Source organism: Notolabrus celidotus, chromosome 18 (genome assembly GCF_009762535.1).
Source record: "Notolabrus celidotus isolate fNotCel1 chromosome 18, fNotCel1.pri, whole genome shotgun sequence".
Classification (NCBI taxonomy): Eukaryota; Metazoa; Chordata; class Actinopteri; order Labriformes; family Labridae; genus Notolabrus; species Notolabrus celidotus.
The window spans coordinates 20,055,596-20,080,048 of record NC_048289.1 but is presented as its reverse complement, the minus strand read 5'-3'; the positions used below and the strand labels follow the sequence as shown (position 1 = coordinate 20,080,048).

The 24,453-nt window shown below is 39.1% G+C and overlaps 1 protein-coding gene across 1 annotated transcript in view; it reads left to right on the top strand.

Moving 5' to 3' along the window:
- LOC117829577 (calcium-activated potassium channel subunit alpha-1-like) overlaps window positions 1-4,447 on the top strand; it is a 127,061-nt gene extending 122,614 nt beyond the window's left edge. Inside the window, exon 30 of the mRNA XM_034707145.1 lies at window positions 2,140-4,447. Within this exon, the coding sequence (XP_034563036.1) occupies window positions 2,140-2,161 (22 nt within the window). The 3' untranslated portion in view covers window positions 2,162-4,447. The remainder of the gene's footprint in view (window positions 1-2,139) is intronic.
- The last annotated feature ends 20,006 nt before the right edge of the window (window positions 4,448-24,453 follow it).

Sequence of the window (24,453 nt, the reverse complement as noted above, 5' to 3'; positions counted from 1 at the left end):
TCCCAGCACCCTAAAATTTGAGCGTTTTTTTACTTTTTTTTTTTTGTTACTGTATGTCCTTTTTAACAAGCTAGAAAAGTTTCAAAACTATACAGTACTTGGTTGAAACAATATTTTAACAGCAAAAGTACAGCAGCACCATCGCGTTTTACATGCTGTGCATTGCAATTCAAATGAATGTCCCAAAAATAACTCATAACTAAAGTGTGATACTTTTCTTTCACAAATGTGGGAATGAAATTGCATTAAAATTTACAAAACAGTTAAATTTATCTTGCCCGGCCGGGCAGCTCTCTGAGTGCTCAGCACCCCTAAACATCCGATCCTAGAATCGCCCCTGATTGGTAGTTAAGTTACACGCACAAAATAAAAGTAACTTTTTTTAACAATGATGCTGCAAAATCAGGCATTTTAGGCCTAAATGATCACAGATAGTGCCTGCAAAATATGGAGCAACAGATTTGCCGAAATAGTAACTTCAATTTCAATGGCCTTATAAAAAGGTCGAAATAGTGAATAAGAAGCCAAAAACCTTGCAGACAGTAATTGGTCCCTCCCCTTAAAGTGGCTCCTATGAATCATAAACATTAGTCCATTGCTGTGTAACTTGGTTTTAAAATCTATTTACTGTTTTATTTTTGACACATTTGGAGGATGTTTTGGGATTTGATGAATGTATGACATTTCCAAGTCATTTCTTTTACAGTGTTGTCTAAGGCAATATCTTTACAATTTAACATTCTTTGATGGTTCATTCAAAAATGGACAAGCACATGTAACATTTTTACAGCTGCTGAATGAATTCTACACACATACTATGGTCAGTAATCTGTGTCTACTTTCAATGAAAACATTTAAAAGCTGCACAAATTCATTTTCATTGCAAATTTTTACAAGTTGGAGTTGATGCGTACTACTTTTTTTGTTCTTATAAAGTATATAATTTAACATATTTTGATATGTTATCTGCATGCTGCTCACCAGTTTCTGTTATCTGAAACATGGACAACATCTTGCAACAGGCATGGACGCAATATGGCTGCTTGACACACTGTATGCTACAATGATTAGATGCATTAATTTAATGCCACTTAAAGAATTTCTGACATGATATATGTTCTGTTTTACTTTTTTTTTTTCCCTTACTTGTTCAAACCCTGCTGTTTAACCTACTCTTCATCCACATGTAATGAGATCATCTGCTGCTGTTTTTACCTCTGATCGTCATGCTGTGCAGTTTCTGTCATTAATGGTCATATTAGTATTTCCCATTTAGCTTACATTTAGTGTACTACTTTCTTTTTCCAAAGTGCAACAAGGATGAATAGAGTGAGCCAAGGTATGGAAGTGAATGATTATGCATGATGTTAAATAATGCATTGAACATGGTCATGTCCTTGCTGACATTTTGCCCTCTGAATGAAAGCCAAGTAGTGAAGTGTTTCCAAATGACTGCATTGGGACCGCATGGTTATGACCTATGCAGTACATCCTCACTGTAGGATTTGACTGTAGAATGTGTGGTTGAAACCAAATGGTTTGATGCTACTTCACTTTTCTCTGTACCAAGCGATGTTGGTTGTTTTATCTATTTTATTATAACTTAGCCTTGAGTCATGTTGATGAAAATGCATGACCACAAACAATGCCAAGTGGATGAATCACGACAATAATGCCAAACTATTCATTTCCTTCTATAAGACAAAGAAAGTTGCATCAAGCCAGAAGCGTGCAGTCCTGCAAAATGGAAAAAAAAACCTTGATGGTACTATTGTGAAGTATTAATTTCTACATGAAGATGGAGTGTGTTTAATTCTTGACCTGCATGTCTGCTGCCCCAGCAAAACAGCATGCTTCAATGGCAGTATGGTACAAACGAAAGAACATAATCTAAGAGGAGAGAACTTGGACATTGATTGATTTACCTGCCATTACACACACCCATCTTGGAGAATTTTTTTATTTTGAATTATCATGTCAGAATTTCTTTCCTTAAATAAAATAATACTATTTCTACAAAATATTTACAACTTCTCTTAATGCTCTGTCAACACTTTCAACACATGCCGTGCATTTAGCATTAACTGTCTCATGTCCTCATCTCCTCTTTGTCTCTATATGATTTTGGCTCTTTCTCAGAAAAGACATGGTTTACAGATGAGCCAGAAAACACCAACCTGAGGACCATACACATCAAACCTGTGAATACTCTCACCGTCAACCACGTCAGTCAGTATAAATCCTCAAACAGCTTAATTCAACCCATCAGAGAAGCAGAAGACGAGTGCTGATCCACAGCCACGCGCAGACACCTGAACGCTTGGACTACCAAAGAACTTGCAGGGGGGGTCAGACTGGACTTATGTATGGATTTCTTCACATCTGCAAACATGGATCATTGATTGTCATTATAAAACGACAAACCATACTGCTTTTCTCATTCAAATGCAGTAAGCTTCTTGTACAAGCAGACTTAAAATCATGAAGGACAATCATTATCAGCTTTTAGTTTGAACAGCTAATCTTTAGCAGTGACCAGACTCCATTCAGTTTTTGTTCCATTTTGGGGAATGAGGGTCACTTCATGGGAAACAGCTATGTAAAAACAATCATGACATTTTAAAGAGGATTATTATGATAACTGGAAGTTTTGCAATTGTAAAAGTTGCCTTTCTAGCTGTTGATGAACAACTACTACTGCATTTACTCTATCCAGTGTTGCAGAGTTACTCTGTACAGTATGTTCAAAATGTGTATTTTACATCCTGCTGCGATCCCACCACAATGGCACCGTCAGTGACTGACTCTCAGTGACTCCTTTGCCATTTGGAAGCTAATTCACAACATTTGTGACAGTTAAGAAAGCCGGTGTCCATGTGTTAATGGCATTCGGCTCCAGCCTTATCTCTATCCATTTTTATTTGTCTTATCTCTGCCTTTTTTGAGTCGTTTGTTATAAGTGTTTAAATGTTGCTGTTTGGTTGAAATGTCCAAAACCCCAGAGAGTTAAGCTTTTCAGTACCTCTGAAGTTTCTCCGAGAGGTAAAATGTTAGAAATATTCTTTGTTTTTTTTATTGTTGTTGTTGTTTTATAGCCAAATATGATAGAGCTGTTTTGCTGCAACAGTAGATTAAAACAAAAGTCTCTCAGTTTCAGTATAAAGTATTCATTTTCATCAAAAAATCATAGACAGCATTGCATAATACTATGATAAAGCTTGACACCATTATAGGTGAGTTGAATGTAAAAGCCACATATCGCATGAAGTGGGCATCTCTAAGTCCTCCCTTGGCTGTAAGCACTGCCTGACACAGGATTGTCTTGGAGGCCTTTAAGCGCTTTGTTTGAACTCCATGACCAATCTTAATGCCATAATCAGACATGTTCATGCTTTTTAAAAAAACAGCTCTATCATTTAAAAAAAGTTATTTTGGCTATGTATCCACTCAGCCTGTTTCAGTACCATTCAGAAATCAAACTGTTTGCTTTTGTTTGTTTGTTTGTGCATGTGTGTGTGTGTGTGTGTGTGTGTGTGTGTGTGTGTGTGTGTGTGTGTGTGTGTGTGTGTTAGGCCAGAATGCAAAGCAAATAGAGGTTGTTAATCCTGTTCTATTCCAATAACACAGCATAGCTATATTGGCACTGTTGTCACTTTACTACGGATCAATGAAGAGGAAAGAAAGGTAGAAAAAAACAACAACATAAGCAATCCATTAAATCCTTTATCCACAGACGCTGCGTCACAGTCTAGCCTAGGATTCGTGTTGCGTGTGAAGAGAGAGGTTGTGACATTTTTACTGGCACAGAGAACATCCAAGGCATCCCTCCCTCTGTACCAGTAATGTGCCAGGCAGTGCCTAAGCCAACGGAGGACTCCACAAGACCCACTGCTGCGAAAAGAGGCTTCTTCTTGAGCTGGATTTGAGCTCACTTGTCTGAAATTGTACTCTCATGTATGCTTTCCATCTTCCCCGCTCTGAGACCATTATTTTGAAAGGTTGATTTTAAATTCTTTAATTTGAGGCTGCCCCCCCCCCTTCCCTTGAGATAAGCAGAGCTGCGTTGAATGATATGAAGTCTTAAACTATTTTTAAATGACTCATTGTCAAAAGCAAGGCCTGATTGCAATTAATTTTTATGTACTCAAGAAATCTGTAAAGCTTAATGTGAAATATTTCTGTGTAGCGTGTTCTTGTTTGGCAGATATTCTTGTATGTGGGGTTGGGGGAAGTTTCACATTGCGGACTAGTTTGTATTATTTTGTGATGTTTTTTAGCACTGGACTTGTGCATACAACGACAGTGCTAATTTCATATTTCTGACTATGTCATAATATCCAATAATGAATACAGTTTATTGTCTTGCACAAATAGGCTTGTACATAAAATTGTACATGATTTCATTTTGTATTTTCACAAATTAAAAGCTGATGTATCGTGTTCTAAAGCATGTTGCATTATTTATTTTATTCACTGTATCTTTAAGCCAACATTTTAAATTTAAAAAAGCAGCTTGCACGGGATATCTTTGTGCACCCTCTGCATCTCACACTGGATACAGAGAGGACCCATCATGTTGCTCGTTAATGATTTTACACAGCGCAGCACAGTGGGAGGCTGTCAGGATGCCAATAATATTTACAGACTAACACCTCGCAGAGAGGCAGCTCTATTCCCTGATCACCCCGCTGGCAGCAGTGTCACCTTCTTAGTAAATAAACACACGAAGTCATAGCACGAAAGGCACTGTGCGGCTAATGTAGCCTACATACAGAAAGTAGTGAATCCACTAAAGTTCAACAAGAGTTTGGATGCAGTGGTGTAACCAATATACTTATAAGGGATCTCTGTCAAAATACTGAACAAGACTAACACAATAATACAAAAAAGCTTGTAAAGGATACGAGTTCATTAAAAAATTGGAATAAAAATTGTAAGAAAGGCAGTGATCAGTGTTTTCTAGTTTAATTCTAAAATCCTTTAATTCATATGGTGACCTCATATCTTGTAGCTCCAGTGAGCTGAAACTAAACTGCAAACAAGAGGTGTTATCTTACCATACTGAAATATGGCGACTACTACTTAGCACTTTGATTCTCAACCAGTAAAAGTCAAAGTCAAAAGTCAAAGTCTTCTTTATTGTCAAAAACTGCAGCACCAGACATACAGAGTGACTGGATTAAGTCTGTGAAGGGGGTGAAGGGGGCAAAACAGGGAGAGAGTTCAGCATCCTGACTGCCTGGTGGATAAAAAATAATAATAAAAAAGCTAACCTAGCTTGATCATTTTCTTGTATGTTTTTTTTTAACCAAAAACTAGGTTAGTCTATGCCATAATTCTTACATTCACAAGTATCCATTAGACCAGGACAACTGGGTCTTTTTGTGTGATCAGTAAGCTAGCTAGCAAGCTAGCTATTTAGGTGGATGGAGGAAGTGTTATTAGCATCTTGAAAAAAGAGAGTAAGACCCTAGTACTTAAATGAAGTGTTGTAAAATTCAAAATACAAATATTAAGTCCTCTGCCATCACTGGAACTTTTGCTGGCTGTCACATTTGTTACATTTAGGGTTGCCAACCTTCTTACTACTAAATAAGGGACAGGTGCACGGTGCCATGGTGGTGTGAGCATGATGTGTGAATTCAGCGTATATTCTGATTCTGATTCAACTGGAAATGCAGAAAGTGTGTATATTCCCTTTAATCTTTACTGTATCATTATGTAACCTCATATGAATAAACCTCCAAGAAACCACAATTTGGCTCTTTACATAAAAAAGCAGGCAAAAGAAAAATTAAATACAAAAGAGGAGTATGACTCACTAAATGTACTTTTTCCATGGATACTTTTTGCTGCTCTTGACTGACTCGTGCAGTCTTTTGTCCTTTTGCACAGCCAGAGAGAAGTCCTTACATGACAAGTCACAGTTTACAGATATTTGAAGCTCATTTTTGATCAGCTCTGTGCTGCATCATTTTCTTGAGTCTGACCATGTAATGGCCATCACAGAGAAAATCCTCTCCACACTTTTTTGCAGGTGTGATTGGCACATGACCTGTCACTGCCATTGTATCTGATCTAGGATCTGTAGAGTGCAGTCTGTTGTATTTAAAAGAGTTAATAGTCAGTATACGGGACAATTGAGGTCCTGTATGAAACAAACCTATTTAGCCCAATATACGGGATGTCCCAGCTAATACGGGACAGTTGGCAACCCTAGTTACATTGAATCTCAACATAGAAAGATTAACACTAAGTTCACCGAGGAAGTACAGCACAGCACCAATTGATTTATAAAGCATTTAGATAGGATCCACATTAGAAGGAATAAAAGGGCTAAAATAAATAGCAGTGAGTCCAACCCTAAACTTTGACTAAGTTAACTTAAAATGTTTCATTAGCAACACATCAGCATCAGATAGCCTAGCTAAAAGTTAAAGTGTCAATCAAAATAATACAAGGACATCAAGACAAGTTGCAATTCAACAATCTTAAAACAGCTGTGGTAAAAATGTTGTAGATAAAAGATGCTTGCTAACATTTGTTTGGTCACCAATTTAACAAAGTGGAGGATGCAGTAAACAGTGTCACAGCATAACTGCTAGCTAGCATGAGAGCCAATGCCCATTATGAGAATGTGTGCTTTTCTGTGTGTACACATTTTGTGTACTACAGCGGTTCACTACATGCAGCTACATGGACACACACTGCTGGATAGCAAAAACATTCAGCTCCAGCAGTTAACTACATGTACCTTCACACACACACACACACACACACACACACACACACACACACACACACACACACACACACATACACAAAGAAAAACACTCAAACCCATGTTCCCCTCTGAGCACATCTCTTACCCAGCTGCACCGGCTTGGCTGGTGATAATAGTTTCCATGACAATGCAACACTCCAAGTGCATCAATGCCAGCCTGGATAAACAGTGATCCTTTACCAAAACAAGGGGGTCATTACGGCAGCTTGTCAAATCAATGTTGAGAGTGTCCTCGCTGATTAAGGCGTCCCCTCTCATTCCTGACACAGTGTCAATACTGGCTGGCCTGTGGCGGCACACTCCCATGATTGGACTGAAATGCCTATCAGTCAGGCAGCTGAGCTGGACTAATGATTCCCTGTGCTGCCTATTAGAGTGACATGACAATTTAATCCTGTGGGCCCGGCAAGGAAAAAGTGACCTTGGTGCTTTATATTGAGGCTGAGGTAAATTGACAAGAGCAGATAAATCTTTACCTTGGGCTATTAACAGAATTAAAGAACAACAACAAAGGAAGACCCTCTCTTTTATTCGGTTCTGTTTGCCTTTCCAAACACTATTGTGAAAATAAAAAAACACTACAAATTTAAAGTTAATCTGGCAAAAACAACAAAAAGATATGTCAGAATCATTAAATCTTCTGTATTTTTTATCTCAATTGATCCAGTGCTCAAGAGTCAAACAAAAGTCAGAGGTTGAATTCTTCCCTTCTTTCCTGTCAAGCTGGAATATTGAAAGTGGATATTGCTTGAAGCTCAAGGTTTTTCAGATGTTCAAAGCCATTCCAGCATGGCCCCAGGGCAAGGTATATTGCCTTGGACATCTATCTTAAGGCTATGTGAACATTGTCTACATGGTTGGAAAGAGGCCATGTGTTTACACAGATGTTTCAAGCTTTTAGCACACAGATCTTCCTGTAGCGCACTGCACCACCATCTTTTGTGCCAAGGGCCATATACATTTTGCATTAGTTTACCCTTTGATACAGAAATGAAGGAGGGCAGGAGAGCTGTGAGTCTTGCATGCAGTGTCTAAGGAAAACGAACGGTTTTAGCACTGCCACTTAGATATTTCTTTGAATATGATTTAAAGATAGGAAATTGTACATTTCCATCATTTTGGCATAATTTGGTCCTTTTAGGAAAATTAATAGTTACTGTGAGGTAACCTACACACAAAGACATTTTTTACTTCTCCACATTTCTTATGTAGGAACAGAAATCTAACAGCAAAAGATAAGATTTTCATCCCTCTTATGAGGACAGAAGGCAGTTTGCCTGTAAGGCACAGTTGCTGCACTGACCCTTTATGTTCCCTGTAAAGGTCAACATTTCCTTTTCTTTTGTTTCACTCCATGCATGCATAAATCAAAGCTCTTGGCTGTTTTCATCGTCGTAGTGGGAAATACCGCTCATCAAAAACAAAGTATAACCTGTATAATGAAAGAAAAGTGCTGCTTTAATACAACATGTGCCGTGGATGCTGTGAGGTGCAAGTGTTAATATGAATTACAAAGCATTTTTGTGAGCTGGTTTAGGAAATGAATGCTTGCAGTTAGGGTAATTTGGTTCAGCATAAGCACTTTTCCCATATTTGTTAAGCTAAATTGTAATTTTATAAATTAAAAAACTATTTTTTTTTGCTTCTGTGCAAAGAAATTAGCGGTAACAAACAGCAAACAGATGGACCCATCCCATAACATCACTCTTCAGCCTAAGTTGTAAACATGATTTACAATTTGCAAGGTATTATTTACTGTGATTCATGTTTCTGTCTGCTCCACACTGGAGGTTAATAGAAATGCCAGCATGCTCGCTGATTTACTTAGTAAAATTTTCATTCCAAGGTTCAGGTTCAGAAGATTGGAGTCAGAGAGAGTTACAGGATTCATGCATTATGCAGAGGAAGCTGACACGACCTTCAGCCATCACAGTCTTCTCCATATATCACTGTGGGCTTGACCCTCCCAAGGCCAGGAGGAGGATTTGATATATTTAACCACGATGGGCATTAAATTACTCACATTCTTTAAGAGCTAAAGATACAGCCAGTAACATAGAGGCAATATGAGTTTGATTAAAAGTGGTTTACTTCTTGTATTTGCTTTTTACTGCAGGTGATGCTTCAGCAGTGAGGAAGAAATTCATAAGTCAAACTCAAACTAAATCAAGATATAAATGTACTGCACGGCCTCTCTGATTTTACGCCTCACATTACGGCTCCACCATATGTCGACCATATGTAGAAATAAAGTGGAAAATCTGCTCCTGCTGTTTGATACTGAACACATGATAAAATGATAGGAAATAAAGTGCTGTTTTAGAGGCTGAGGTCCATTTTAATATAATTGGCTTTAGAATTATTTATGACATTAATTGCCACATTATCGACTGGCTGTCAGCTCCTTGGGCTCGCAGTCCATTCTTCTTCACAAAGAGCGCCAGCTCAGCCTAAAGTCCACTGACAAGCTAATTATACCATCTTCCCTCTCAGTGATAAATGTCACTAATGTGGATCTGGCCCAGAAATGAGACTCTGCAGTCACCTCGACCGAGAAAGTCTCGCACTCCAGCCGGGATCTTTAGATAGAGACGCCTCACTATGCTTCATTTCCGAGTTATCTTAAAGAAATCTAACCTAATTGGGAATTTGCCAAAGTTAGATCATGCATATTATCAATTGAGCACACTCAAGTATATATCTCTTCATTTTTAAGGTTTCAGTATGCTTCATCAGGACTGCTTGTCTGATGCTTGAAGCAACTTCAAAAGCCTCCTTATAAACACCTTAAAGATATCAGTGTGGGGAGCACTTATCAGCCAGCTGTGAGGATGTATGAAAATAATTAAGATATCATAGCATATCTGTCTGGAAATATTAAAAAAAGATGTTTAAAATGTAATTATTTCTTCAGATCACATTGGGTCAAAGTGTTAAGGTGAAGGGTCAGCTCGGGGGGTTGTGGGAGCCTGTCAGTGGCGTGAAAATGAAATATTTCAGTCTATATAAAAGCAGACAGGATAGGATTTTTTCAAATGCGGCAATTTCAAAGATATTGAGATTACTAGTCTTCCAATGAGGCACAGCTGACTACAGGAACACTGTAGCTGTTGGCTAGGAGGCTCAAAGTCGCCTCTTTACGTCACGCTGGCTCCACAGCGCTTCAGAAACAGATGGGTGACGTCACGGATAGTACGCCCATATTTTATACAGTCTATGAATGTTACTGCAGAAGTATAAACCAGGCTCCAGTGTATTTGGGAGTGCTCACAGTATAAGGATACATTTGGTGGCCACATGGGGCAAGCTCCATTTAATATTTTGGCCAACAAACCATTGTTGATGTTGAACCCTGACATACCTTCTAAAGAAACGCCCTCCCCAAGTCTTCCAAACTGCTACCTAGTTGGTTTGCTTATGGTGCAGAGATGTGAGTAATTTTTTGCACTTTGGTAAAATCCACAATTAAGACCTGAAGTGTGTAAAAGTCCAAAGAATGGCCCTAAAATCAGAATAATATCCCTACAGCGCACACATCTTGAAATATGCTTCTTTCCTTATCAGCCATGTGAAGAATATTTGAAAAATTAGAATGTTTAAAATGTTGTTTTATTAAAGATAAGGTGTAAATTAGGGCACATGCAAACCTATTAACACTTCCACAGGCCATTATTGCTATAAACTCACACAAACTAGTTCTTTCCTGCACAGCCTAGCTCTCAATCTGTCATTTGAATGTCTTAGTCATAGATTTGAGTGACAAACACACAGCTGAATATAGCCCATTCTTTAAATGGTGTATAAATTCTGGATAATCACACTCACCTGGGTGTTAAGAGGAGAATGAGGGCAACATCAAAAACCTCTCTCCTCCCCTACAATGTTCCGCATGTATTCCCTCTTTAATGATGCTGTTTACATATTCAGACTTCACTTAGGATGCATCCTGACAACAATGAGAGCTGACACATACCAAACTTGGTATGTCCCAGAGCCATCTTCAATGGCTGGGACGCTGTCAGCTCCACCTACATCAGAGGCACTGTCTCAATGGTAGCGCGACACATGTCACAAACTTTTACATGTCTGCTCTTTTCTGCAGAGCACTGCTGCAGCCCAAAGATGGAGTTTTATGCGTGCATCAAAACTCATCATAATTGTCTCAATGATTGGTATAAAGCCTGTGGTTGATTATGATTCTGAAGCTCAGTTGAACCCTCTGGATCAATACAGTTAAACATTCTTGACACAAGGCTTATTATTTTTTATACCATTTGATACATTTCTGATAATTGATGGCATAATACCAAGCAAGGCTACATTTCCACCTTAGCCTGGGATGTTTGAGGAAAAGCCACCTCTGATGATAGTGTGCGAGCAGACACACACCTGACCTTTGACCGTCTTTGATCAGCAGTTTTGGCAAGGCAATCCATCATGGTGCTCTTACTGTCAGAGGAGGTGCCTGGCTGCAGCTGTGTGTCACCGGCTAAGAGGGGCTGCTTAAAGGCAATCATGTCAACCTCCACGCGACTGCTCAGACTCGCAGATTGAAGGAGGACTTGACAGGGCCAGAAGAGTCAGCTGAAGACACTGCAGGGCTGTGTCTGATTGCACTGCAGACGGAAAGTGATGGCTGATTTTATTCTCTGTGAACAACCCACTGAATGAACTATAATACCAAACCTATTTGCTAATCCACAGTTTTAGTCTCATTAAGGAAAAGATACACAATCAAGGTGCTCCATATGACCAAAATATACGTCCTGTTTTTAATTTAAATAATTTCTTTCAGTACTTTTTAGCGTAGCATGTGTTCATTGTATTATCTGATGAAGGACTGTGTAATAATGTGCATGCTTTTACACCATTTTGACGCAGTATGAGGATGCTAAAGCTGGCTTTCATCTTCTCTCAGATTCATTGGTGCCAATTTACAGGTGAATGAAAAAAATCTGGATTTTTTGGGGATTAAATGAAGTTAAGGTGTTAACTTAAATTCGGGAGCAGGACCACGCCTAAACCACACCCTCAATCACCTGACAAGCCTACTTAAACGTAGCCAGCCTACTCAACTGTTCGTCTGTGGCTCCTCAACCCACCCTCCCTCACCTTGCGCTGCTTCAATTACCCTTTTTCTTATCCCTTACTACTCAACTTGTCTTCGCTCTTCTGCGCCCTTGTCTAATTCCAGGTACAGCCTGGGGTCAAGATCAGCTGCTGCAGGATAACGCCAAGACGTAACCCTCATCCTGAGTCTCCATCTGCTGGGCTACACGACGCACAATACATCATTACACGTTCAAACTTATTTCCTTGTGTGGCATGGTCCTTGCTAGTGAAGAAGAGTTTTGTGTACAATCATAGACTCTACAAATAATGGATGAAACAACAGCTATCCTGAGTGAAACCAAGACTTTTAAAGCTCCTCCTGGTGGTTAGCTACAGTATAGGTCATAAACCTTTCTTCCTTGTTATAATAGCCGGTACGTGGGTCATATTTGAAAACTTATATACATGTAAGACAAATGTGGGCTCCTGCGGAGCAGACGAATTAAACCCTGACAGGAGTCATCGAACTTTCCATAACAGAGTAGAGATAGACCGATACGTTTTTTTCAGGGCTGATACCGATACCGATTATTAGTAGTCAAGGAGGCCGATAACTGATATTTGGAGCCGATATTCATTGTAGTAAAAGGGAGATTTACAACATGTTAAAGGTTTCTTTTTATCTTAGACAATAGACATCTTTGTTTTAAAATTCTAAGAAAAAGTGCAGGGAGCTCCCAGGCTCAGCAGCATGTCTTATAAAGTTAAATGAAAACTTAAAAAAATAAATAGCTCACTAAAGTTTTCTACAGTAAATAAAGTTTTCCAAAACGTCAATATAACTGAAATGTTAATCTTTCACTTATCTTTGTTTTAAAGGGATATTTCAGTTTTTTTGAAGTGGGGTTGTGTGAGTTTTAAATCACTACTAATTGTACTAGACACAATGGATGCTGCGCAGCTCGTCCCCTGCAATGAGAAACTGCAGGGAGAAATGGAACACAAGCTAGGCAGCGGTTTCAGCAGACGGTGTCATTTCTGTCACGTGATTTAGTGAATTTTGAGCCAAAATAACCCAGTTTTAAATTGATCTCTTAGCGGCCGTCGGATTTTTAAAAAAGGCAGATGCTGATATGCGTCAAAATGCAGAATATCGGCGCCGATAATCGGCCTGGCCGATAATCGGTCTATCCCTATAACAGAGTGCTCTTATCAAATCAACACAAGAATGTGTTCTGCTGTGAACTGTACTCACCTGAGGGATCTCTGGCGTTTTATTGGTTAGTCTAATGCATGTTTTGGTTAGTGGAAATGGTGTGATATCAATCCCACGACCTCACCAGCCAGATTGCTTCTGTGCATGGAGGAGGTATTTTGGCTTCACTTCTCACATTGGGAGATGGAGGCATGCTGTCCATATGATGTACAGTCTGTGTAAAACATGAAGAACAGGAGATAGACATAGAGACTTTGAGTTATGGCTGATATGCATTTAAGTATTTGCTTGTTTATTTCACTTCATATTGGAGTCACAATATTAAATATTCTGACTGCACATGGCATAGTTTACTCTCATCCTTCAGGTCTATTGTAAATAATTATATGTAATAAAAAAAAAATGTTCAGTGATGTACGACTCCACTGTTTAAAATCACACAACTACAGTATATGAACTTTTTTTTCAAGTCTAACCTTTAAAGTATGCCCCCGCCTCAGGACAATGTCTAGACAGAGAGATTGAGTCCTCTTTAAAAGGATCACCAGCTGAACACAGTATGCTGCTGAGCCATGACTTTAACTTAAACTTTGTAATTATGTGCAAAGCAGTGATTAAGTTTTAGGGATTTTTTGTCCAGTTTTGGGGCAAGCTTTCTTTAAAAAAATGGACCAAAAACAAGAAACCCCAGGGGGAGTGAGATATATTTACATACTGAGGAAAAACTGTAAGATGAGGGTATTTTGCCTAAGGCTGTAAATTATTTTGCGGGGTTGTATACTCTGTAGATACTGGATTTGGATTTGCATGAGAAGCTCAATCAGCAGGTTAGGCCGTCTACTGCACACTTGTGAGATCTTACAGAAAGCAAGTACATCCTGTACAGGAGTGATATTCTGATTCTTTCCTGATAGGAAAGTAGACACCCTTTTTATGCCTTCACTTTTCCAGACACCGAGTGCATTAACGTTGAAAAAAGGCCTGACTTTGAGACAAAGAAGCTGAGTGACGGCCTGCTGACTGCAGCTCCAAGTGTGCAATAACATGATGTGAAAGGACATTGTCAGGAGGCGCCGAGACAAGCCGGGATTGTACATAGTGACAGAAAACAGAGATGAGGACAGAGATACTGGTGCCATATTAGTGGCCGGCATATTCAAACACCATCCTTGAGCCTAAGCAAACTTGACATCACCTCCAATGGCTTCAAAGTGTTTGCCCCCCTCCACCACCAACCAACCCCCATCTTCTTCTGTCTGCAGCCAGCTCTCCCCTCTGATGTGTCTCCAGACTCTCTCTCTCTCTCTCCTATATGGAGAGTTACCAGCAGGCCTGTTCTGTCAGGACAGGAGGAGAGAGAGAGTGAGGAGGGGAGGGGTGCAGCGCCGCGGCCCGCGGACACCCTCAGTCAATCTACATTTGGTCACCACGCCAGGAAGTGTGCTCATTTTTTCTGATATCTGAACTACTTGAGGTGATCCGAACACTGAAGTGTGAGGAGCTGTCACCTTGAATAAAGCTCTGTGCCGACGAAGGATGTACAGCTCCTGATATGCTAAAAGGGTGGAGGGAGGGAGAGACAAGGGGGTGGAGGGTTCTGTGTCCTGATTGGCTGTGAGGACACTGGGGACCGTATAAAAGAAGAGAGGGCAATGTATTCCACTACATCCGCCTTGGGAATCAAGTTTAGTGGGGAAGGAGGCAGCTCAGCATCAGACCCCCTGCAGTCTAAGGGTAAATTTAAGATATCTAAGGGGGCAAGGGGAGAAAATATTTAGATGCAGCACCAAAAGATCAGCAAGAGACCAGCTGAAGACAACTGATGCTGTTCTGAAGAGCTGGAACATAAGGGTAATATCAAAAGGGGGAGATAGTTTGGGTTTTTTGAAGTGGGGCTTGGCTGCATGAAATACTAACCAATAGTAAGCGCATTAGTGAAGATAATGGCATTCAGCACAACCCCTATTTGGAGAAGCCAGCTGTGATTGGTCACGCAAGCTAAGCTATACATTGCTGTGTATTATGCTGGCTCACCTTTCTGAAATCTAAAGAAATAGGAAAGACCTTTTTTTTTCACCAACTGTCCAAACCATTGACTTTATAAGATGGATGATATGTCGCCACCTTTTCCTGTTGTACAAAAGTGATCCCAAAATATCTGTCTTGCTGTTTCTACAGTGGTACACAGGTTAGCTTTCATGTTGGTACTGTATCCCTTTAAAAATCTGAATAGCACAGTTTGTTTTAAACCCTGAGTTTTGACTGCAAGGTGTCCTGTAAGCCTGCCCAGCAGCAGTGTAGGGCACCACCGTTTGTGCTCTACAGGCCATTAACAGTTCACCCCACCTTCTCCAGCAGGGCAGCAGCTGGGGACAGAGGAGCATCTCACCGAGACACACACACACGAAAAAAAAAACATGGCCACAGGCAGGGAGGCTGGAGTACACGCTCCGAGTAAAGTTGGCAGCTGTGCAGCCTGTGTGTGATAAAGTGCAGCTCGCCGTAAATACACTCTGGGGCTCCCCGCACAGCTGGCGACCGTAGGTTACAGTTGTGAAAGATGGAGTGCAGGAAAGGGAGAGTGGGAGGATGAGACGGATGAGAGGAAAGCAGAGCGTGCGTCTACACATCATCTGTCTTAGATTGGAAGGGGGGAGGATCAGGGCCGAATTTATTTAAGTACAAGGAAGATGAGGAGGGTGATAAAATGTTATTGTGTCAGGGTAAGGAAGACGAGAGCACAGATATTTAAGATTCATGGACATGTGTGGACAATTAAAGAGAGACTAGAGTGAAAGTATGGAAGCAATTTGGGCCTTAAATATTTATGTTAGTACATAAGAGCAAAGAAATGTGTTTTTCTCCTCTGTGTTTGTTATTACACTTTTATAATCTGTCACACTTGATTTACTGAATTATATTGGAAATTCAACAATGGTGGTGAATTTATTGCAGCTCAAAACAGGTAAAATGTCACAGCTGATTAAAATGCTAAGCTAATCTGACATTACCTGGACTTGTACTACACAACGAAATATTTATTTGGCCTGCTCAGTGTAAATGTACAGCATATATTTCATCCTGGATCACGTAAAACATCCAACATGAGTGGACTGAAGTATTAGTTTAGATAATAAATCATTCATTTCCTCTGTTCTCGCTGATATCCTCCCTCTCCCGACGGAAACATGGAGGCACGGCTGATAAAGTTATGCAGACATTTATTTTTCACTTCAAGTGATTTAGTGTGACTCTGCTTGTCACCATGATTTAGAGGCGATGCAGTCTGCTTTCTGTTTATTGTGACCAAACAAGTGCAGCGCCTGCATGCTTTTAACTTCGGGGTTATTGATTAAAGTTTTAAATGGTTGCCATATTACCCAGGGACTTCTGGGGAGATTAATTTGCGTCGATGTTCATCTGTAATTCATTAGCCATTTAGACAGCTCAACCACAAGGACTCTGTCTTTAGAGAAAAGGCCATTTTTCACACAGCGGAGGCATGAAGGCAAACGAGATGCTGCTAACAGTGACTTACAAAGATTCTTATGTTTGAAAGAGGATTCAGAGCAAGACTGAGGATGACTAAGTTTAAACCTTAAAGTCTGTATGTAAAGAACATTTTGAGATTTTTTATTAAATAGATTTTTTATCTTAGCAAATAGTTAAAATTTGAGAAGAATATCATCGACAAAAGAATCAATTCTGAAGTTATGCAGTTAAACTAATTTTCATCATTTTGAAGCTCAGGATTTTTGGGCGGGGCTGAAAGGGAGGCTAATGTTAGATTATGCTACTTTAGGCAATTTCACTAGAAATCAAATGACGAAAAATACATGAACAAGTGCCACCATGAGTAACTCAAGTTATGTTTGATACATGTCATTTGTTGTGTGTGATCCAAGCAGCAACCTCTGGTCTTATAAATATGAAGCCAATGCGGAAGTGTTAAAAACTGCAGTTCCTCCAGTATCCACCTGAGGCTGGCTCCAGTGGCGGAGCCACACAGTTTTGACTTGGGTGGCCAAACTGGTGCACTTACTGTTGAAGGGTTGGCCAGGCGTGGAAAACATTAGGGGCTTACCCCAAACCTAGGAGGGTTACTTCCAGTAATCACATCTACTTTAACTTCTTTTTATAAAATAATTTAACAAATGTTACATTTTTGTAGATTTCTAACGTTAACATTAAAAATGTAACTTGACAGAGTGTCAACATTTAAATCTGCTGAACTGAACTCTTTGAGGACTCAATGAAGATGATTGTCCAAAGTCAAAGCATAAAAAAAAACAATAATCAAATCCACAGAAACTACTGTCTCTGCAGCTTGCTGAAAAGTAATGCCTCTGACATGGCAAATAGCCAATCATGTTTAAGAATTTCAGGGTGGCCCCAGGGGTGGCCAATCAGTTTTCAGAGGTGGCCATGGCCACCCCCTGGCTCCGCCACAGGCTGGCTCCTGAAGTACTGGAAATCACACACGTCCATTAAAGAAAGTGGATGAACAGCAAACTGTAAAGAAACATGCTACAGCCTGGTACAAAAACAGTTTTGATCTGAATGGAAACAGTTACCCTGAGTGAAGCCATTTAGAGCAACCCCCTGGTGGCTGGCTGCAGTATAGGTCATAAAGCCCTCCTTCTCCATTATAACAGATGGAACATGGGCCAAACTAGAAAATTTGAATAAATGTCAAATAAATGTTTCTCAAAAATGCAATAAGTTCTTACTATAATTGATTCATGTTAAAAAGATGATTGATTGATTGATAGCTCCTGTTTTTTACAAGATTTGGTTAAGTAGAGGAGAAACGTTGAGCGATATGTAACAAACACTAACACGAGAGTCATTACAGAATCAGTCCCTTGTTTTATGTCATTACTCAAGACACGTTTTATAGAAAAGCTTTTATTGTGTGATTTTATTTAATTTAACTCTGTTTTTAAGGGTCTGTTTTATAAGCTTGCATGCTTTTTAGTTTTTATTTCATTTTATTTTTTATCGCTCCATTTTGATTTGCACTTCTTCTTGTTTGTACTGTGAAGCACTTTGTTACCTGTATTGGAAAGTGCTATATAAATGAAGTTTTATAATTATTATTATTATTATCATTATTATTATTATTATTATTATTATTATTATTATTATTATTATTATTATTATTATTATAACAGATCTTTTATTTGTGTTCTTTTGAAGCTACAACATAAACTAGTTGTTGCAAGTTTGTTCAAATCACATAGTTATCGTCAACGTATGACAACATGTTTATTTTGTTCATAAAAAATAAAGACAAATTTGGTAAAGGTTGAAGTCAACTTACATGGTTTCAGGACTAATGATATGTAAGGACTGTGTTTCTGTCAGCTTAATGTGAAATTTCTCTGCCCCAAATAACCAAAAAATTCAATGACTGCAGCCTAACACCAAACATCCAACTCATTAATTTATGATGAATAATTTAACTTGTACAAAACTCATGAACATTTTCATCCACCACATTAAGTTAAAGCCTCAGCTGGAAAAATATCCGGGGTCTTGTTTCTCTCAAAAGAACAAAATTGCCATCCATAGACAAAACACAAAACAAGAAATCTGCCTGTGAACACGGAGGCTGAGCTGGCTGTGTATGAAGGCAAGTTATGTCCTGAGGCTTTGGGTCAGCAGTCAATTAAATTATCACACCAAAGTGAAAGACTTTTAAAATCCCCTTACTGAATAATGGCTGTCAGACACTCTGTATCCTCTGTGATGTTCTGTAAAAAAGGTTGCAGCAATGGGATTAGGGCTTGATCCTCAGCTACTGCTGTGCCCAGTCTCAAATGACTATCCTCTTATCTCAAGGCAACAGAGCTACATTATGTTATGTAGCGACTTCGTCAAGATAGAATGGATGTCATTGAAATTAATTTAATCTTCCTTAAATTAGCTTCTGACTATGAACCCTCGCAGTCAGAATTTATGTCCTCCAGAATTCAATTTCCTCCGTGCTGTGATATGCTTTTATCAGTTGGTAACTATTCGGTGGCCTCCAATAATGAGAGCTGTCACAGAGACCAGCAGCAGATAGTGTTTGATGGCGACCATCTTGTGACCACTGGAACTGTCGCCCACATCTAAAGCATGAATAAAAAAGACTCAAGGGCTCCTAGATTCACACGGCAGCTCTGTCTAAGGCAGCTTTAATTTCAGTATCTGATGCTGATCAATCTGGAGTCACTTTAATCCAGTTATTAGTCATTAGACTAGCAGAGTGTATCAGTGTTTCATTCATGGTTGCTGGGATTAAAGACAGGGCATCTGATCTGGGGAATGGTTTAAGTCGCGAAAGCAAGATAACAGCCATGAAAGATGCATTTAAACTCATGTACACACCAGTTCTTACACAGAGTTATACAAGAATCTATTCAAGCTCCAAAAGAGGTGCATTTACTTGTATGTGATTTTTTTACTCATCATGTAGTAAAACTTAACAAACATTTTAGTAAAAATCCACTAGTGATTGTAGAAGTATCATATTGACCTAGGTATAAGATGTTTTTCTTTTGTTCCTTAACCCTCCTGTTATGTCCCAGGTCATATTGACCCATTTCAAAGTTGAAAAAAAATAAAAAATGTTAAGAGCATTTTTTCGGTATGAAACTTCATCTGCTTGGCTTAATTAGCATGATCAACATATAAAATTAAAAGGGTTCATTTCACATATTTGCAACCCCCTTTGCATGTTGATATTACATAGATACTGTTTGCGGGTCAATTTGACCCTGCAGTCAAAGTGGAAAAGGAGTCAGAAGTGTCGAATAGTAATTATTTCATTGCAACTGTGCAACACATTTCACCCCATTCACAAACACATGAAAAACGAGTGAGTTATCCTCATTAAACCATGATCCGTGAGAATTAAAGAACACCAATGCACTAAATTTTGATTTAAATGGTTAGTAATGGAGTTTATAATAAGAATTAAAAAAATTGTATCGGGATTTTTTGGGTTCTGACGCTTTTAGATAATTAAATATGCCGCAGGTCAAGTTTACCCAGGAACACCATTGCTGTTCCTGAGAAACAAACATAACAGGAGGGTTAAATACAATTGAAAAAAGTAGGTTGTCTTATATTTGAGGTTTAGTAATGAAATGACAATAATTGTTCACAACAGTGGACAACACAACTTAACTGAAAAGCGGCGTGTAACCCTCATGTCTGAGGCCTGCTGTCGCTCACAACTATAGTGCCAGGGGGATAAAAGATGAAGAGACACAGTGACTCAAGAAGGCCAAGTCATTTAACAACTGAGGTATTCTAAAGCCAATTTTAAGATAAGGCTATCAATGCAGCAGAGGCATTAAAAAATATCAATATGTAAAACAGCACAAAAGGACCAATTCAGAAATGCGTGTCTGTTAAAAAGGTATGGCCATTACCCCATGTATTGTTTTAAGTCATTATTAAATTGGCATGTAACAGTCAAAAGGTATGCTTGCAGTTTGTTGCTGGTGATGTCTCAACACACAGCTGTACTTTGAGCTAATTGCTAATGCCAGCATCATAGACTGTATAAAATATGGACGTAGTATTCGTGACGTCACCCATCTGTTCCTGAGCACTGTTTTGAAGCCTATTGACGGCGGCAGCCATATTGGAAATGCGGAACTTAACCAGGGATAGTGTGACGGAAAGAGGCGGAGTTTAAGCCTCTTAGGCAACAGCTATGTGTTTCCGTCCAGGAGTCAAGTCAGTCATGTCCTTATTTGGGCAAAAACTCGTGATCTTAATATCTTCTGAACCGTCGCGTTAGAAAAAAATTCACCCCCCGTACAGTGTGTGCCGATAGAGAAATCAGCTTAGTAGAGCCAAGCCGTTTTTTGAACCAGGCTGTAAACATGTTTATTAATGCTACAAAGATCGTCTTTTTTGAATTGGTGTGTATGTGGTTTCTGGTGTTTCTGCAACTAGCCTGAAGGGGATTCTCGATGAATTGCAGTTTATAACACTTCCGCATGAGCTTCATAGTTTGAGACCCAAGGTTGCTGCTTGGCCAGCATACTAACAAACTTATTGAAGCAATTTCAATTCTGTTAAGTTTATTATCTATATAACATCGAATAACAACAAAAGTTGTCTCATGAAACTTAGAATTTGAAGCAAGTTATTAATTTATAGAGTCAGTTTAATACACTCACATGCTAATGTTAAACAGGCTTAATGTTTACCGATCATATACATAATCTTTGTTTGTCAGAAACCAGAGTATTGGACGAGGTGAAATTCATGATGGTGCTAGATTCCAAGAAAAAGGATTATCAATTGATTGAATTTCATCCTGATCAGGATGTGAATGTCTGTGCTAAATTATATAAAAGTTGGTGAGTCATTTCTCCCCTAGCCACATCTATTTGCATTGTGTAGACATAAATGGATATCAGCTGCTATTAAGGTCTGACATTGGTTAGATCATTTGCCACATTCACATTAGAAGGTTTTCTGTTTCATTGAAAACCAAGTCCATGCATTTTTTTCTTCTGGCACTAAGGCTAGATTTGGTACTTGATGGTAATTTTGTAAATTTTAAAGAAATGATTTTAAAGACTGTAACAGTTCATTCCAAGTTAAACAAGTGGGTATAAATATAGGATGGAATTAATCATTCAGTGCTCTCATCACATAGCAAAATCCTTAAAAAAAGGTACTTTCCCCAAGCATTTAAGCTCTTCTAGGAAAGGTATGCATTGATCTTATTGATATTGTCTTGCACATGTGTAAATAGTGTTTACTGATTGGGAATTTTTATTTTAATCAATCAAATCACTCACTGAGGATGTTAGCAGTGAATAATTGAACAAAAAAAAAGAGAGCTGTTTTTGCAGAATGCTGTAACTCACTTCGCCTGTCACCTACCCAGCAGCAGCAGCAGCAGTCATAGGCATTAAAAATAGCGAAAAAGAAATAATAAATCTTCTCACTAATGACCTTGTTTGATTTAGTAGCTCATAAAGAGGCATAAGTATTAATTTCAGTGTGCTTCATAACCAGTTAAAAACTCCTCACAGGAGCTTTAAGCTGAAAAGTTTTGAGTGAAGATGTAAACCGCACTGAGCTAAATACACCATCAGACATTAGTTAGGAAAAAAAGGTTCTGATTTCTGTCTGAAAATTTGACAACAGAGACAGTTACTCATTTTGAAGTGATATAAGCCCTGCCGTGAGTTACCTTCAGGAGAAAAATCCCAAATGTCACTCCCTACCTGAGATGTAAGGTGCCCACCCGGCTTTCTGGTCCCCATTATTACTTTCATCTCGTCTCAGCTCCTCATGCTTAATAAGCAAGTACCTGAGGGTCCTGTTACATCTCTAAACTCTGATTCGATGTGGCAAGGAGACAGAAAACAGGGAAGAGAGGGGACAGAAATAAAAGAACAAGGGATCAAAATAACCGTGCCTGGCTGGCTGAGTAGAGTGGGGCCCATCAACACCAATAACCGTTAGCTGCGAACACGTGTGTCACTGCGAGACAAGTGTCATATCACTCAGCCCGCTGCTTCATTTGACTGGAACACATCAATCACTCAGGGAGATCCAGTCAGACGTGCCGAGATCGGCCTCACCTCTGGCTCTCTCATTACGTTGCGTCAGTGTTAGTGAAACCTCGGCCTGTCAGGAATTCACTGCTGTCTTTCTCCACATGTCTTGTCTTCTTGTTGTTTCTCTCATGCACCGGATGAAAACAGAAACAGAGCATGGGAATCTTGCAGCTATTAAGTATATGTCCATGTGTTAGGTGTTTAAGCTGACCTCTGCTACCCGAAAAGCAAAATGTCTGCATGGCTGCACACGTCTGTGCTCATAAGCTGGAGGCAAATCCTCAGCGCAAATTACTCATGACAAAGACATGCTCACTAGTATGACATTTATAAGCTGTATGCTTGAAACTAATTATTGCTGTCATTGATTACAGCTTTGACAGATTTTTGGATAAAGTTTTTGACTTGAACTGCATACACACATGAATCAAACTCTGAAAACAGCAGAAAATTTCACCCCGACTTTATCAAGAATTAGTCCAGCCTGCCCCTGCGTTAAATTTCCCCCAGGAAGTCGGGGTGGGCAGATGTGAGTACGCAGTAGGAAACATTTGGGAAAAGTCTCTGCAAGCGAGCAGGCAGGGGTTGATATTTACATTGTGCAACCAGTGCCAACCCTGCAAAGCGACGAGTAACAGGACAGATAAAAACATCCGAGGTTGAGGAAGGAGAATCATTATCAAGACAAGGACGGCGAAGATGTCTGCACATCAGTCTGTTCACAGGTAGCATTGAAAGAAATGCAAACTCTGTCATCATAGTGTCGGACTCTGTTGCTTCGTCTGCCATCACATTGTGAACATTACAAAGGGGCTTCTGCAGCGGGCTTCTGATGTCAGGTCTGACAGGGAAGACTTCATGCTGTGAGGGACATGTGTGAACAAACAACTTCAAAACAATTTGGGGGCCAAATTCTTGAAAATGTATAGAAATTGTCATGAGTGAATAAGTGAAGTTATAATGTACAAGAAGCTGTTATGACATTTACTACATGAAAAGAGTGGACATGGCCTCAGTGATGGTACCACTTGGTTTGTGAACTCTTCTTTTTGAGAGATTTCATGAGATTTAGTTGCATCTCTATTAAAGAGGGAGAAAAGCGTTAAAAAGGGGCACGTTTACTTACTTCTTTGAGCGCCATCTTCTGAGCAAAATACCATAACACAATGAAATACATATCTGTATTTATACTGGTATATTGGTCATATCAGTCTTTAGGACATAGCTAAACTTTTTGATGACAAAAAAATATCAAAAGTGCGTCTTCTACACTGAATTTTACGGTATTTCCCAAAGCCTTTTGAACTGGAAAATTGTAAATGAAGAGCAGGCCTACAGAAATGTTCTACAATAGTTCTTAGAGTTTGTCAAATTAAATCATTACACAAATGAAAAAAGTACAAATAGCAATTGTAGGATTGAAAGATACAAGACTTTTAATTCACCTCTCTTAACCCTCCTGTTATGTTCATTTCTCAAAACAAGCAATAATGTTCCTGAGTCAATTTGACCCGGGGAATATTCAATTATCCAAAAGTGTCAGAACCTCAAAAAAATCCCAATACAATCTTAATTTAAATCGACTATTTAATCAAATTTTTAATTCCATTACCAACCATTCAAATCAAGATTTAGTCCATTGGTGTTCTTCAATTCGGACAGATCGTGGTTCAATGAGGATAACTCATTGAAATTAAGGTAAAACTTTTTTTTAATGTACATCGGAAAGCCCTAAATATAAATACAATAGTTTTACATAACAGATTTTTGTTTGTTTCATTTTACATTTTGAATTTTTTTTTTAATGCTGCATTTAGCTG